This window comes from Scyliorhinus torazame, chromosome 13, assembly GCF_047496885.1.
Source record: "Scyliorhinus torazame isolate Kashiwa2021f chromosome 13, sScyTor2.1, whole genome shotgun sequence".
Taxonomy (NCBI): Eukaryota; Metazoa; Chordata; class Chondrichthyes; order Carcharhiniformes; family Scyliorhinidae; genus Scyliorhinus; species Scyliorhinus torazame.
The window spans coordinates 34,364,784-34,380,544 of NC_092719.1; the positions used below are offsets into that span (position 1 = coordinate 34,364,784).

At 47.4% G+C, this 15,761-nt stretch overlaps 1 protein-coding gene across 2 annotated transcripts in view; it reads left to right on the plus strand.

Annotated features, from left to right (window-relative positions):
- Nucleotides 1-15,761, plus strand: part of LOC140387945 (reelin-like) — a 520,778-nt gene that overhangs the window by 337,523 nt on the left and 167,494 nt on the right. For both annotated transcript variants that reach the window (XM_072471313.1, XM_072471312.1), the window contains exons 22-27: nt 126-318; nt 2,110-2,222; nt 4,242-4,379; nt 4,874-5,060; nt 7,627-7,832; nt 9,677-9,848. In XM_072471313.1, the coding sequence (XP_072327414.1) occupies nt 126-318; nt 2,110-2,222; nt 4,242-4,379; nt 4,874-5,060; nt 7,627-7,832; nt 9,677-9,848 (1,009 nt within the window). The remainder of the gene's footprint in view (nt 1-125; nt 319-2,109; nt 2,223-4,241; nt 4,380-4,873; nt 5,061-7,626; nt 7,833-9,676; nt 9,849-15,761) is intronic.

Sequence of the window (15,761 nt, forward strand, 5' to 3'; positions counted from 1 at the left end):
AAAGGCCAGTGACTAACTTCCTTCACAATTCAATCACTCGCATTACTTTACGAAAGAATTCTGCCTTTAGCTTGATCTTAACAATTATTTCCATTTAATACTTCCTTTATTTGTCATTGCTACAGTTTCACTGGAGATTCTAAAACAAGGTCGAGCATGCGCTATGTCGAAACCCAGTCCATGCAGATCGGGGCCTCATACATGCTGCAATTCAGCCTGGTGATGGGCTGTGGAAAGCCTTTTACGCTGCACGTGGACAACCAAATCAGACTAGAATATTCCACAAACCACGGCCTAACCTGGCACCTTGTACAGGAGGTAAATATAGGAACATGATTCTCTAGGGTTTTGGACTTGCTTGGTGCTAAATATGCACAGTGATGTAGCCAGAAGCCTGAAGCTTATGAGAACAGGCAAACATACGGAAAAGATGGGTCGGTAAAGGCCAACTGGTCCTCCAAGTCGGTCCCATATAGTCAGGGTCAATTAAACATCTTGCTCTTGGTTCATGACTATATGGGACGTTCTTGTTGGGCCAGTTGGTCTTTACCTACCCATAATTTTTGTGTGTTTGTCTGCTCTCATAATTTACAAGTTTCTGGCTACATCACTGTGCATATTGTGTTTGGTGTTATGAATTTGTGCAGTCATTATTTAAACATGCATTCAGGTGACCTTCACTGTGAAACCAAATATGTGTTTCCAAAAAATAATGTCTCTTCCTGTGGCTTTATTTGAACTAACACGTTTAAGTTACTTAGGCCTTTACTGAAAAGGTTAATGGCCGTCAATTTAGTTTTATTTGGTTTTGAACAAGGTTTTGCAGTTTTCAATTCCATCTTCTCAGTCTGTGAAGACTTTATTTTCATGTCCAAGTTTCAACTGAAACTGGAGCAAATGCTTTCCTTAGAGGTGATAACTTTGGTCCACAAACTTCTTCAATACATATCTTCGTAGCCACGGACTGTCATCTTGGGGATTTTCTGAAGGATTCCTCAGCCACCACTCTCTTCATCATGGCAAACGTTTCACACTAGCATTTTGTGTACATGGCTGCTTTCTCTCCCCTCTGATGTTTTAACATTTCAACTCTGATAGCTCCTCTAGTGCCAGACTAGCACAGACCGAACTAAAATTGTCGTGCTTTCCACTTGTTGTTCCTGGCTCGTGCTGGTCAAAACTGACTGAAAGTTCCACTTGCCACAGGACCACGCTGTGGTTTGGAAAGAAGAAAACTCAGATTATTTGTTTGAATTTTGAATCTGAAAAATGTAAATGTCATTTCAGGATGTTTCAGCTTTGCATAGGCCCATGGCTTTCTCAGAATATGAATTGATAATATTGGCAGGGTGACCACTGTGGTGATATGCATCACTGTAAATACACAAGGGGTTAATGTAAATACACATAGACTAGATAGACACTAGAGGGGGCACCAGAGACATGACCCACAGACATTCAGCCAATAGGTCAGTAAGATAGGACACGACCAATGGGCAGTCACGATACACATAGAGGTGACACTACCACAGGAGGGCATTACACCAACCCATATAAAAGGACACAGCACACATGCTCAGTCTCTTTCCAGTGGAGACACTCAGTGAGTACAGACAGAGGGTTGATTGAACATCATACCCACCACGTGGATTGTAGCAGACTGGTTCGTCAGTCTGAGTAGCTATAGCAGGATTAACAGGAGCGTCGAATCCAAATAGGAGAATCGTTAACAGTAATAAATGTGTTAAAGCTGTCTCCAAATCTGAACCTTCCTTTGTCAGAGTGCACATCAAGGAAGCAGCTTATGCTACGTCAAGAGCATAACAAAACAACCACTGCAGATTGCAATTTTGAAAATGCCACCTTAATTGATTAATGCAGGAATTAACCTGGACATATCACCTCAAAACAGGGATTCAGATCTATGACAAGGCGATGACACCGAGGCTGCTCACTGCTAAACAAAAATCTGTTTTGACTTTGCAGTTCTGAATCTACGTCAGTTCGTTGATTCCAAAACTAGCCCGTTGGAGCCTTTTGACAGGCAGATGTGGCATTTGAAAAATTTGGTGACCTTGATATTTTCTGGTTTGACATGTTTTCCTGCAGGAATGTTTTCCCAGCATGCCCAGTTGCCAGGAGTTCACCTCTGCCAGTGTTTACCATTCCTCAGAGTTCTCACAGTGGAAAAGAGTAACTGTGTCCCTGCGACAGAAAACGTGGTAAGTAAATCATTGCCGTCTTTAATCCTTGGGAATGGGCCAACCATAAGATGAATCATTGTCTTCCCACCAACTGTCTCATCACATAAATCTGCAGAATGTGAAACCAAAGATTCCAGGTAACTGTGCTTTGATTGGCTCCTCCCTAACCTGTGACTGCGGTTTTAATTATCTTAACAGCTGCTATCGGCTCGAATGAATTTTTAATCTCTGTAATAGCCATAAAAAAATTAACAAGTTTCTGTTTAACATTGATTGAATATGCACGATTCTTCAGCATCTCGGTGAATGCGTTCAAGCCACAAAGAACACTGGTGTTTGAACATGTCTAAGTATGTCAGAAGGGATTTGGTAATCATAGCACCAATTTCAGAAAGCATTTGCGGGACATTTGATGAAAGCTGCTGTACTGAGCCTGCCATTTTTCTTCCAATCATATTACGTACCAAGTGCAGTTTAGACAAATTACATTGGCTATTGCTTCATGAAAATGAATTTGTTTTTATGTGTAGATATTTGCATATCAGTACTGCTGATGAGGTGCAGGCAGCTGTTGGAGAGAGGTTTTTTTTAAACAAACGCAGAGTAATGATCGCATTTGCGTTTTGCAGTATAAATATTAAAATGTCATCACATTAGCTGGTCCTTGACAGGGGAAGAGCTTGTTCTTACATTCACTTATAATCATCTGAATTTCCTAAGTGTTCCTAACCTTGAACACAAGTCCGAGATTATACCATGAGTACGACATATCCTGGCTGCCTTAAAGTCAATAATCCCAATGTTTTGCTATTTAGACCACAAAGGACTGTTGAAAGTGACACAGGAGCTCCAGAAAGGAAAGTTGTTTTGAGAGCAGTGCACATGATGTGGGAAGACAAGATTCAACCTTCGAAAAATCATGCGCCAAATAATGTAGTTTGAGTAGCATTTTTCTACTAGTGCAGTATTAATCCACAGACACTAAATGCAGTATTTGGCAAAATTGAGGTTCATTGATACAACAAATTAACATTTGTTCGACCAATGCACCATAGCTTGGTGTTCATTTTGTTGAGGTTTGACCTCATTGATTATAGTATTGAGCTTGACTATGATCAGAGGAAAATTTATTAGAATTGGAGGCTTATTATGGTGAATTGTGCCTAAGATATTTGCACGCAGATTCCTAATAGGATACAGATTACATATCCTGTTCAATTCACTCCACCACTTCAATAGCACTGCAGAGTAGAGCAACATCAATGTTCTTTGTGTACATTTATAATGTTATTTGCACAGCATATATTTTTTGAAATAAGTGTTTTCTTCGTACTTTCGCCTCTGGGATTGCTGACGCATTTTGAGATAAGTTGCTTACTCCCTGTCCTTTGATACTCCACCCAGGTGACCATTCTTTACGTATGAACCTCAGCAATGAATATTGCCAGTTCCATCACTCATGCTGTTATTACAGCCAAACATTATTACAGCCAAACATTATGCTGTCCACAAGTGTGGACTTTGCAGAATAATAATCAAGACCAACAATTACAAAAGATTTTTCCTTCTCTAGTTCAAGAGATCCAGGCCTACACCTTAACAACCAGCCTGGATGAGGTCAGCTAAAATTAACATGAAGGGCTTGATTCTCCGCCGGGGGGATGCTCCGTTTTGCCGGCACCCGGGGGGGGGTTTCCTGATGGCGTGGCGCTGCCCCACAATGGGAAACCCCATTTACTAGCCAGCGTAGTGGAGCATCCCGCCGGCAGGGTGGAACAGAAATGTGGCGCGCGGAGCTGAGAACCCACCCCGAGGTCTCTGGCCTGCCTGGCCCAGCTACTTTTACCAACTGAACTAATTAGGGAGTTACAAACATCCCTTTCACTAGATCTCCAACATACTTTGCAGTCGTGATAGTGACACAGTCAAGTTCCTCAGGTCTATTGGTCTTAATATTCTAAAAGGGTTTTTTTTGCACTCATTATTTTAAGTTAAGTAAATTCTTAAGACTAACATATATTTTTAAAACTTATTCAGGTCAAGTGCTACACGTTTTCGCTGGAGCCAGAGTTACTATATGGTTCAGGATGAATGGGCATTAGATGACATATATATTGGTCAACAGTGTCCTGAAATGTGCAATGGACATGGCTGGTGTTACAATGGACTTTGCAAGTATGTTAATGTCCTAATATAGCAATATTGACTGATCAGTAGATGTTTGTATACATATGCACAGGAGTAGACCATTCAGCCCCTTGAACCTGTTCTATCATTCAGTTTGATCATGGATGATCTGTGCTCCAACGCTATTTATGTATTTGATGCATACTCGCTGATACCCTTAGCAAACAAAGTGTGGAATACAGGATTCCAGAAATGATCAAGACTTTTTTAATGTTTGAGGTCAAAGTAAGATCCATGATGGGATGAATTGTACTTGGATGCATTTGAATCCCTTTAACTCATTCCATTTTAATAGGTTTAATTACACATTTGATTGCCTCTGTAGCCTAAAAGACCGTATTTATGTTTATGGCCTTAAAATCACAGCAAACATGTGTTTAATCATCCTTTTAAGGTAAATTAAGTCAAAATTCCACGTATTGACAAAGTGCAGTGTAGGATCACAATTCAGTCGCTGAAAATGGTCATTTTTTTCCTTAAAGATGTGATTCAGGTTATCATGGATCTACCTGTAAGCCTGAGGCTCAATTGCCTTCAACAGTGACATGTGACTTTGAAAATGAGGCTGTGATGAAGAACGATTGGCAGGAAGTTATTGGTGGACAAATCGTTAAACCAGAGCAAGGCTGCGGAGTCATTTCCTCAGGTTCATCGCTCTACTTCTCGGAGGTACAGTTCACTCTTCACCCAATACAACCTGAACCGGTGTCTATTTAAAAAAATAAGTGGCTTTGGTACCATGTGAGGATTTGTGCTTTTGCGGCCATTTTGAAACTTGTAACCAAAAACAAACGACTGTGAGATCCCATAATAGCTTGTTTGTTTGCATCAGTGACCTCTGTCAGGCATCAGTGAGAACGTTACAATGGGTATTGATGACCCCGGATTAGTAAAAGGAAAATCACCCACAATATACATCCTCATATGACCTCTCCTTTAAAGTGTAGATGTGAAAAATCAAAGCAAAGGTAGCATGATTATTGTGGTGCCAACCATCGCTCACATCATGTAGTCTCTGCTGAGGCTCTCAATTGAAGTATAATCACTTGACGAGATGTTGGAGGTGAGCAGGTGTTTATGGAGCTACACTCTGTGGGTAGAATTCTCCCAACCAGCCCGTGCCGGGTTTGGTGGTGGGTAGGCACGATGAATCTGGCCGGAGACACCTGGGGCGGGATTCTCTGACCCCCCACCGGGTCGGAGAATCGGCGGGGGGTGGCGTGAATCCCGCCCCCGCCTGCTGCCGAATTCTCCGGCACCGAAAATTCGGCGGGGGCGGGATTCATAATTATAAGTCCCGCGCATGCGTGGACTTCCGCCGCCTGGCGCAGTTCCTTCGGCCCCGGCTGACGTGGCGCCAAAGGCCTTTCCCGCCGTCCGGCGGCGCACCAACCACTCCGGCACGGACCTCGCCCCTCAAGGTGAGGGCTTGGCCCCTAAAGGTGCAGAGAAATCCTCACCTTTGGGGCAGCCCGACGCCGGAGTGGTTCACGCCACTCCATCCCACCGGGACCCCCCGCCCCGCCAGGTAGGGGAGCATCCCGGGCAAGGTCAGAAGCATGTTGGCATAAGATCACGTTGCAATTCTCCCAATGGCGAGCTAATGGTGGGTCGATCCTCCCATTGGCAGGTGGTGCAAACGCCATTTGCATTCACTTGTATCTCATGAATGCTCATTACAACAGTTGCGCACTGGCCTTTCAATCATGTGTCACACCAGCATGAAATTACAAAGTGTCAATCTTGATTGCTAATGAGTGGCGTACACAAGGCGGTCCTCAGTTGGCCAGAGACTTCGGGGTGAGTGCGACAACCTTCCTGCCATAGTGCTGCGCTGCCCCTGATGCAATGTACATTACTCTGCCAGGACAGGCCGGTTCCTGCCTCCATCTCCATACCAAGCCAGTCTTCTTGGACAGTACTGTGCTGCTGGACCCATGGATCCTCCTGTGTCACCATCTCAGATCAGTGCTGCACCTGTGGCTGAGGAGTACAGGGGTCTCCTTCCCCCCTGGTGCCAAACACCAGTGTCTATCCGGACAGGACTGTGCTTCAGGACTCATGCAACCACCCCAACAAAAGCCCAAAGGGCGACTGGGGGCGGAGTGTGAGGCGAGGCCGAGGCATGCAGAGGGGCAAGGAGGTGGATGAGGATGAGGAACAATGGAAGACAGAGGGAAGACCGAGGGGAAGGAAGCTGGATCCCGACAAGGCTGCATGAAAAGCTCACAATAAAGAGGATAGCACATCATTTACTGGAAGTGGGTACACAAAGACTCCTGATGTGGTGGGGGGAGGTCCAAGTGGGGAATAGGTGCCTGGTGGGTGATGGGCTCTGAATCCAGAATCAACAGTCAACCCACCTCAGCTGCTAGCCTTTTCCCTCTGGGTTGCTGACATAGAATAGAATCATAGAAATGACAGTGCAGAAGGAGGCCATTCGGCCCATCGAGTCTTCACCGGCTCTTGGAAAGAGCACCCTACTTAAGCCCACACCTCCACCCTCTCCCCGTAACCCAGTAACCCCATCTAACCTAAGGGCAATTTATCATGGCCAATCCACCTAACCTGCACATCTTTGGACTGTGGGAGGAAACCGGAGCACCCGGAGGTAACCCACGCAGACCCAGGGAGAACGTGCAGACTCTTCACAGACAGTGACCTAAGCGGGAATCGAACCTGGGACCCTGGCGCTGTGAAGCTATAGTGCTAGCCACTATGCTACCGTGCTGCGCGGTCTGGTGAAGACGGGTGGTCTGGAGACAGTGATAGGAGTGTGCCGAATTGATATTTAAACATGGCGCAGGTACCTTTAAACCGGCCAGCTGACGACGGGTGAGCAAATAAGCTGCCAGCCCACCAGGTGGTTGCGAGTGGAACGTGCTTGTGCATAATTAATGAGGTTCCAAGCACTGAATCTGGTGTGGGATCCCCCTATCCTGCTCAATGGGACAGGCACCGTGGAGCCACCCACCACCGTACTTAGCCTCAAAATGGGAGAATTCAACCCCGTGTCTTTGAGGGGAGCAAAGCTGCCTGTGAGCTCCACCCAAAATAACAGTTCATTTTCTTTATCGTGTGAACAAACAACAGTGATCTTTTTCACTCTCCACATTTTGGACGTCATTTTCCCAACAATTCCATATACGTTGTTGGTTGCTGTAATAATGTTGAACTAAAAGGCACGTCAGATGCTGTAACATTAAAGGTGTTTTACATTTACCTACTCATCCAGAATGGGAAGAGGCAACTAGTCAGCTGGGACCTGGACACCCAATGGGTAGACTTTATCCAGTTCTACATTCGGATCGGAGGAAACACAGGCTCCTGCAACATCCCTGACAGCAGAGAGGAGGGTGTTTTATTGCAGTACAGCAACAACGGTGGCATAGCCTGGCAACTGCTTTCAGAAATGTACTTTTCTGACTACAGCCAACCCAGGTAAGACTTGGGGAGGGAGCACATATATTCCATGGCTTATTTTTTTTAGATTTAAGTCAATTAAACGCACGCTAAAGGCAACCTTGGATATCATTGTGCCAGGTAACACAAAGCTGTTCTTCAAAAATACTTTTGTGACGTCTCTCAGAGAAACAATTAATTACAGTAAAGTCCTACTATCAGTGCCAGCTCTCATTTAAGCTTTGTCGAGCAAATGAAGTACTGTTGCCTCAGCCAGAGGAATGTATGACCACATCCTGAAGTGGTTTTCCCTGATTCCTCTGGAGGTGACGGGCGTTATTCTCCCTCCCCCCCCCCCCCCCCCCCCCCCCCCCCACACACGCCAGGTGGGAGAATCGCCGGGACGCCACGTGAATCGCGCCACGTCGCCCCGACCCCCGCATGCGATTCTCCCACCCCCCGGAAACCAGCAGTGCGCGATTCGCACCGAGCGGTGATTCTCCGGCCCGGATGGGCCGAGCGGCCGCTCCGACACGACAGGTTCCCGACGGCGCCGTCCACCCCTTGTCGCTGCCGGCGGGAACTCTGCGGGAACGCTGGGGTGGGGGGGGGGGCGGCCTGTGGGGGAGGGAGGGGGGCTTCTTCACCGGGGTGGCCTCCGATGGGGTCTGGCCCGCGATCGGGGCCCACCGATCGGCAGGCCGGCCTCTCCACCCCCAGGCTTACCTCCTTCCGCGTGCGGCCCCAGAACACGGTCGCCATGTTGGTGAGGGGCCGGTGTGCGTAAGACGTTCCCCACGCATGCGCAGAATGGCGCGGCCGAACTGCGCATGCGCAGGATTGGGCTGCCCCAACTGCACGTGCGCGGGTTGGCACGGCGCCCATTTAGCACCGCGTAAGGATGCGGGAGCGGCGTGAATATAGCGGGGTATTTCTCTGCGCCTGCAGCACCCAGAACAACCCTGCAATCTAACGGGACTCTACCGTTATTTTCAGCCTTGGCAGGAAATGTCGTGCCGAGGCCACACATACTTAATTTTTTCAGTGCAGGAAGAATATTCGCAGATTGGGGCGCCATCTTTAAATGCTCCCACCACCTGCTCCTCCATCGCGGCCTCCGGACCACCCCCCCCCACCCCATTGCCCCAACCTACCTCTTAGGTGGACCTCGAGCCCCTTCTCATCCCACCTCTTAAGGGCAGGAAACCCCCAGGTGCGATGCCTGGCACAGGCAACCTGGGCACATTGGCACTGTCAACCTGCCAGTGTCCCTTCCAGCCTGGCAGTGGCACCCAGGTGGCAGTGTCCATGTGCCTGGCTGGCAGTGCCTGGGTGCCAGCAGGTGTGCTTGGGTACCACCCTGCCCAGAGCCCAACCACCCAGGGGCCTCCAATGGCCTGGGAGAACTCCAGGTACTGTTACATCTGATCCATGTTTGTGTGGACCAGTGTTAAACGGCGCCATGGCGAGGTCTCCCATGATGAGGCCTTGGGAGAGTGCGGCACAGATACATTTAAATGAGCCTAATTGCTCATTTAAATATGTTAATCTGGATCTTGCCTAGTGAGGACGAGATTACCAAGTAGGGCGCGGCGACGCCGTTAAATCACGCCCATAATCTGGATACCAGAACCTAAATTCTTTTAGATTACTGCAACAGACACATAATACAATATACTTAAAATTTGCACTCACACCTAGGCAGGAGGGAATAAAATAAGGCTCACCTACATCTGGTTCAACAGTGAATTAGATGTGTCTTCGCCCTCGTGTCTGAGACTGGTCCAAGCTTGTAGAGCTATGGAAAAAGATATTTACTGGTAAAAAATTAAACTGAACAGAAATCATTTTGTTTTCTGATCGTTTTCTGTCCCACTCGACAGATTTGTTTATTTTGAGCTTCCGGCTTCTGCCAAGACCACCTGTACCCGCTTTCGCTGGTGGCAGCCCATCCATTCAGGTGAGGGATATGACCAATGGGCTATTGATGACATCATCATTTTATCAGAGCGACAGAAACAGATCATCCCCGTCATCGCGCCAACAATACAGCAGGTAACAAATGTGACCATTCTAACTCTGGAACTTTACTTGGAGGAAACCCAGTTAATGAATAAACAAAAAATATTACTACAGATAACCTGTAGTCTCCTGCCACCAGGAGTGTAAGATAAAACCCATTGTGTTTAACTGTTGAAAAGAAAATATTACTTTACATCCCCAGATCTGGCACTTTGCAGTCAATTAAATTATGGTTTCATTAATGATGAGACTGATGGGTTAAATCAAATGTCCCTCTTGAACTCTCATCAATGATATTCACAACCAATACATAGATATAACATAAAGAGCAATGATAGATAAGCTAATTCAGCAAATTGGGAAATGAATCCTTACAGCACTTCAGATATTTTGGCGGGAGTTCCTGGCCTTTTCCGCTGGCGGGATCTTTCGGTCTGGGCGAAACCGACACCCCCGCAGTGGGTTTCCCGGAGACAGAACGAGCGGGCCATGAAAAATGCTGTAAACTTTGGCGGGTGCGGAAGATCTCCCTGGTGGCCAAAAGTGAGCCGCCTCTGTCGTCGCAAAACACACCACGGGGGGTGCGAGGGGCGGGAGGGGGGGGGTCTTTATACTTTCAAGAATTTAAGTGATTTTATTTTTATGCAAATTATGATTAATTTGTTTTGTTTAGTTGTGTGTCAATAATTGTTACTCCCGACATTTGAAAAGCTTAATCACTGTGACATTATTGTTGATTTCCACATCCCAGAAAATGAGCTGAACACAAAATCTGGCTGGCCCAGAGAGACCCGCGTTCCACTGAACCTTCCAGATGTGCAATTTAAAGCAAACACTCAGTAAAAGCAATGGAGACGGACTTCTTTTTACAGAATAAATTAATGTAAAGTAGTAAAGCAATGAAGACCATTAAAAAAATTCAATTGGTTTTCTCCTTGGGAGCGAGTGTAATGGGAACTATAGGGCGGATTATCCGGCTGCGTTTGCCCGCCGACCGGATAATCCCGCCCGAAGTGAATGGATTTTTCCATTGTCGGCGTCTCGCTCTTGGCGTTCTTGCGGCGGGCGGGGGGTAAGAATTCAGCCATAATATATTGACATCAGGCAGATAAGATAGGTGAATAAATTGAGCAAAATCCTTTGGATTGATTAAGTGGGCAAAATTCTCTGTTTGAAAGACTAAGGGCGCGATTCTCCGGAAAAATGTCTAAGTGTGGGAGCGAGCGGGAATTGCCGCGAGCTTCCCGGCACTCAGCTCAGCGAGGCTCGCAACGGAATTCAACATTAATTGGTCCACTTAACGAGGCCTCACGGGCTTCTCGCCGCAAATCAAGCCGCCAGCTGATTCACCGGGACCGCGCTCGCCAGCCACCCCGCTAACTAGATCGCGCAGCACTTAGACTGCACTTGCTCAGCCAACCCCAGCCAGCTCTCAACAATGGCGCCAAGGAGACCAGCCCCATGATTAGGGGTCGCTGACCTGGGGAGCCTCCTGGACGAAGTGGAGGCCAGGAGGGATGTCCTTTTCCCCCAAATTCCGGCGAGCGGGGCTATGTGAGGACTCAGCTGTGCATTCCTCGTTCAGGCCCCTTATTCAAAGTGAGTCACGTTGAATAGCCATGTGTTTCTTGGCACTGCGAGGGCCAGGAAGCACCATAAGACATAGGAGCAGAATTAGGCCACTTGGCTCATCGAGTCTGCTCCGCCATTCAATCATGGCTGATATTTTCTCATCCCCATTCTCCTGCCTTCTCCCCATAACCCCTGATCCCCTTATTAATCCCCTTATTAATCAAGAACATATCTATCTCTGTCTTAAAGACACTCAGTGAATTGGCCTCCACTGCCTTCTGCGGCAAAGAGTTCCACAGATTCACCCCCTCTGGCTGAAGAAATTCCTCCTCATCTCTGTTTTTAAAGGATCGTCCCTTTAGTCTGAGCTGGTGTCCTCTGGTTCTAGTTTTTCCTACAAGTGGAAACATTCTCTCCACGTCCACTCTATCCAGGCCTCGCAGTATCATGTAAGTTTCAATAAGATCCCCCCTTCATCCTTCTAAACTCCAATGAGTACAGAGCCAGAGTCCTCAAACTTTCCTCATACGACAAGTTCTTCATTCCGGGGATCATTCTTGTGAACCTCCTCTGGACCCTTTCCAAGGCCAGCACATCCTTCCTTAGATATGGGGCCCAAAACTGCTCACATTACTCCAAATGGGGTCTGACCAGAGCCTTATATAGCCTCAGAAGTACATCCCTGGTCTTGAATTCTAGCCCTCTTGACATGAATGCTAAGATTCTTAACTGCTGACTGAACCTGCACGTTAACCTTAAGAGAATTGTGAACAAGGACTCCCAAGTCTCTTTGTGCTTCTGCTTTCCGAAGCATTTCCCCATTTAGAAAATAGTCTATGCCTAAATTCCTCCTTCCAAAGTGCATAACCTCACACTTTTCCACATTGTATTTCATTTGCCACTTCATTGCCCACTCTCCTAGCTTGTCCAGGTCTTCTGCAGCCCCCTTGCTTCCTCAATACAACCTGTATTGGCTAAACGCACTCGCCTGGGGACTTTGTTCCCTTTTGGGACGATCACGCCCTAAGTGTTTGATTTGTTATGTTGTAGGTATAACATAAGTGGCTTCCTTGTGGTGCACTTGACAAAGGAAGGTTCAGACATGGAGATAACTTCAACACGTTTATTAAACTATTTACACTTCTATTACTCGGGTTCGACACTACTGCTAATCCTACTATAGCTACCCAGACTGACTAACCAGTTGCTGCACGTGGTGGGTGTAATAATGAATCAACCCTGTGTCTGTCCTCACTGACTGTCTCCACTGGAAAGAAGCAGATCATGTGTGTGGTGTCCTTTATATATGGGTTGGTGTAATGCCCCTCTGTGGTCGTGTCACCTCCGTGTGTATCGTGAATGTCCATTGGTCGTGTCCTATCTACCTGATCTATTGGTTGAGTGTGTGTGTGTATTGTCTTTGGTGCTCTCTCTAGTGTCTAGCCAGCCTACATGTATTTACATTGATGCACATCACCACATCCCCCCTTTTTATATGTTACATATTTTCTGCACACTTTGAGAAAATTGAACAAAGAACAGGTAGATAAGGTAAGGTGTATACAAGTCATGGGAACAGTGATTAAACAATAAGTCCAAATCATTCGTGTGAGTCCATAAACCATCAATCATCATGGTCAAATGTCTCTCTTGGTTATGAATGCCATCAACGTCCCTGTGCCACAGGAACCAAGAAGTGGCCAAATCACTTCGCTGTCTGATTTGGAGTCCCTTTCTTTTTCCGATGTTTGTGATGTTGCTGTTGGATGGCATCTTGTAGCTGATAAGGTGTTGACGTTGAAGAGGTACCATCAACAGTATCATTCGAGGCCATGGATGTGCCATATGTTGAAGTTGGATAAGACTGTACATACTGGTTCTGGCCACATGCTGTGCTGGAAGGGTGATCCTGCTGAGAACCGTTGAAGCTTGTCGAATTGAAAACAGAATTGCTGCTCGCATGAATACCTGGTGATGAACCTTGCATATGATAGGAAAATGCCGTCTGGCCAGGCTGGCGTGCAGCAAATCCTGGGCTGTAACTAAGGCATCCAGTCTGTAGTGCAGATTGCTCTTGTGGTAGTCCTCCTTTGGTCTGGATTCCATTAGTCGGCAATCCATAGTGCTGGCCTGTTTGAGAATATGCTGCATAGACTGTTGGCTGCTGCATGCCTGAATACTGGGTTTGTCCAGCAGGAGCTGTCATTGGCTGCACTGCTGGTATGGAAAAAATGTGTGGATATAGCTGTGGTGAATATTGGTGTATTCCTCTTGGACTGTAGCCGCTGCTTGTTATTACTGACCCAGTGTAATTGTTAAGTGATCCATCTCCTGTCATTGTGGCATCTGCTGTCACCCTGAGCGTGCCATCACTGAGGTTGCGGCACTCCCTGTGTGGAGTAAAGTCCGGCTTATGTGAATCAGAGTCGGTGTTTGGTTGCTCCCCATCTGGAGTCTGGTCTGTTTTAACTGAGTCAGTGTTGGTTTGTTGATGCTCCCCGTCCGGAGTCTTAGCAGGTTCACTGGAATCAGCTGAGATTTCTTGAAGCTGCACGTCGCGAGTCGGAACATGCAGGAATGCATTGACTTGTGGAGAGGTTCAAGCAAATGAGGATGGAAGTATCATGTTGTCACCGGAGTCACCAGTGGTCTCACAGTGATTGTCGAGTGCCTCTGTACACACTAGCTGAGGTCTGTCACTTTGCACATCTTGCATGGGAAGTGGGATGCTGTCGTCACTCATCTCACATACCGTGGGTAGAGCCTCAGTAGCTGCTTGTTGTTCACTTGGGTTGGGTAAATTATCAGAGTCTTTATCTGGTGGTGCAAACAATGTGGGTGGACTGTCATTGTCTTGCTGTTGTCCTTCATTTGGGCTTGGACTGTCATCGTTGCTTTGTTCTTCACTGTAGCATGATAGACCGTCATGGTCGTCCTGCTGTGCACTGGAGCGTGGTAGACTGTCATAGCCTTCTTGCTGTTTACTTGAGCTTGGCAGACTTGCATCATCTGCCGCTAGTTGGTCAGAGGAGGTTGCTAGACCCTCATGGTCTTGTTCCTGCAAGGACTGCGCGTCGGAGTCTTGCGTTGCTTCTATCGTGGAGGCTGTCCACGAGCTCGCTGCGGAGGCTTGTGACACTGGAGTCACGTCTTTTGTGTGCAAGGACTGCGCTCTGGAGTCTTGCGTTTCTTCTATCGTGGAGTCTGTCCACGAGCTCGCTGTGGAGGCTTGTGACACTGGAGTCACTTCTTGTTCGTGCAAGGACTGCGCTCTGGAGTCTTGCATTTCTGCAATTGTGGAGGCTGTCCACGAGCTCGCTGTGGAGGCTTGTGACACTGGAGTCACATCTTGTTCATGCGAGGACTGCGGTGTGGAGTCTTGCGTGTCTTCTTTCTTAGAGTCGGGAACCCTGAGCCGTGCGTGGACCATGCTCTGTGTGGCAGCAGGCCGCTCTCTGTGGGCTTGTACCGCTCTCTGTCTCTTGGTGTCAGGCCGCAGCATAATCCTGCACTCACGAGTCGGGATGTCATAGATGCTGGACTGAAGATCCTCAAATCTGAAGAACGAATCCGCGTCTGCGTCGGATTCAGTACGGGGGTCTTCAATGTGCAACACGTCTAGTTGCGGTTCGGATTTGGTACTGGGGTAGCCTCCCAAGGTGAAAGGTTCGTCTGTGTCGTTGTCTTCTAGGACCATTTCATCACTGTTTGCGTCAGAGCTGGCATTGTGCTCACGAGGTCCAGAGAAGATGTAAAGGTCGTTATCGAAGTATTCAAGGTCGGAATCATCGGTTTGGGCGTAGGTAACTGCTTGTTGCAGGGTTCTTCGGAGGTTAATTTCAGTTCCTGGTTCAATTTGAGGCATTGTGCTGTCATTCCAGGTGAAGGAAGGTTGTTTTACGGCTTTAAAAGATTTTTTCTTTGATTTGGGACGTTTCCCCTTTAAATGGGCGTGGTCCGGGGCCTCTGACGTCATGACACACGTGATGTAGCGCGTAGGAAGCGATTGCGCATGCACAGATCGCTGTTCCTGTACCGCTGGCCGTTTTTGTGATTACGCATGCGCGTCGTCTTACGCATGCACAAATGGACCTTCCCGTTCTGCGCGCTTCTCGCGCAACTGCGCAAATGCAGTCCCTTTAGAAAGATGGCCACCAACCAAAATGGTTCTCTGCTCCGGGATCTCGGCCTCGAGGTGAGTACTGGCGCTTCTCTTACCTTTTCTTGCTGGTTGTAGTGTGTTTTCCTCACAGTATTTGCCGAATTTGTCCAGGACTGCCTGGAAGTCGCTCCTGTTTTGCCCCTTGGAGAACTTGAATTTTTAAAAGATTTCTTCTGCTCTGGCACCAGCGACAGTGAGGAGAAGCTCTATCT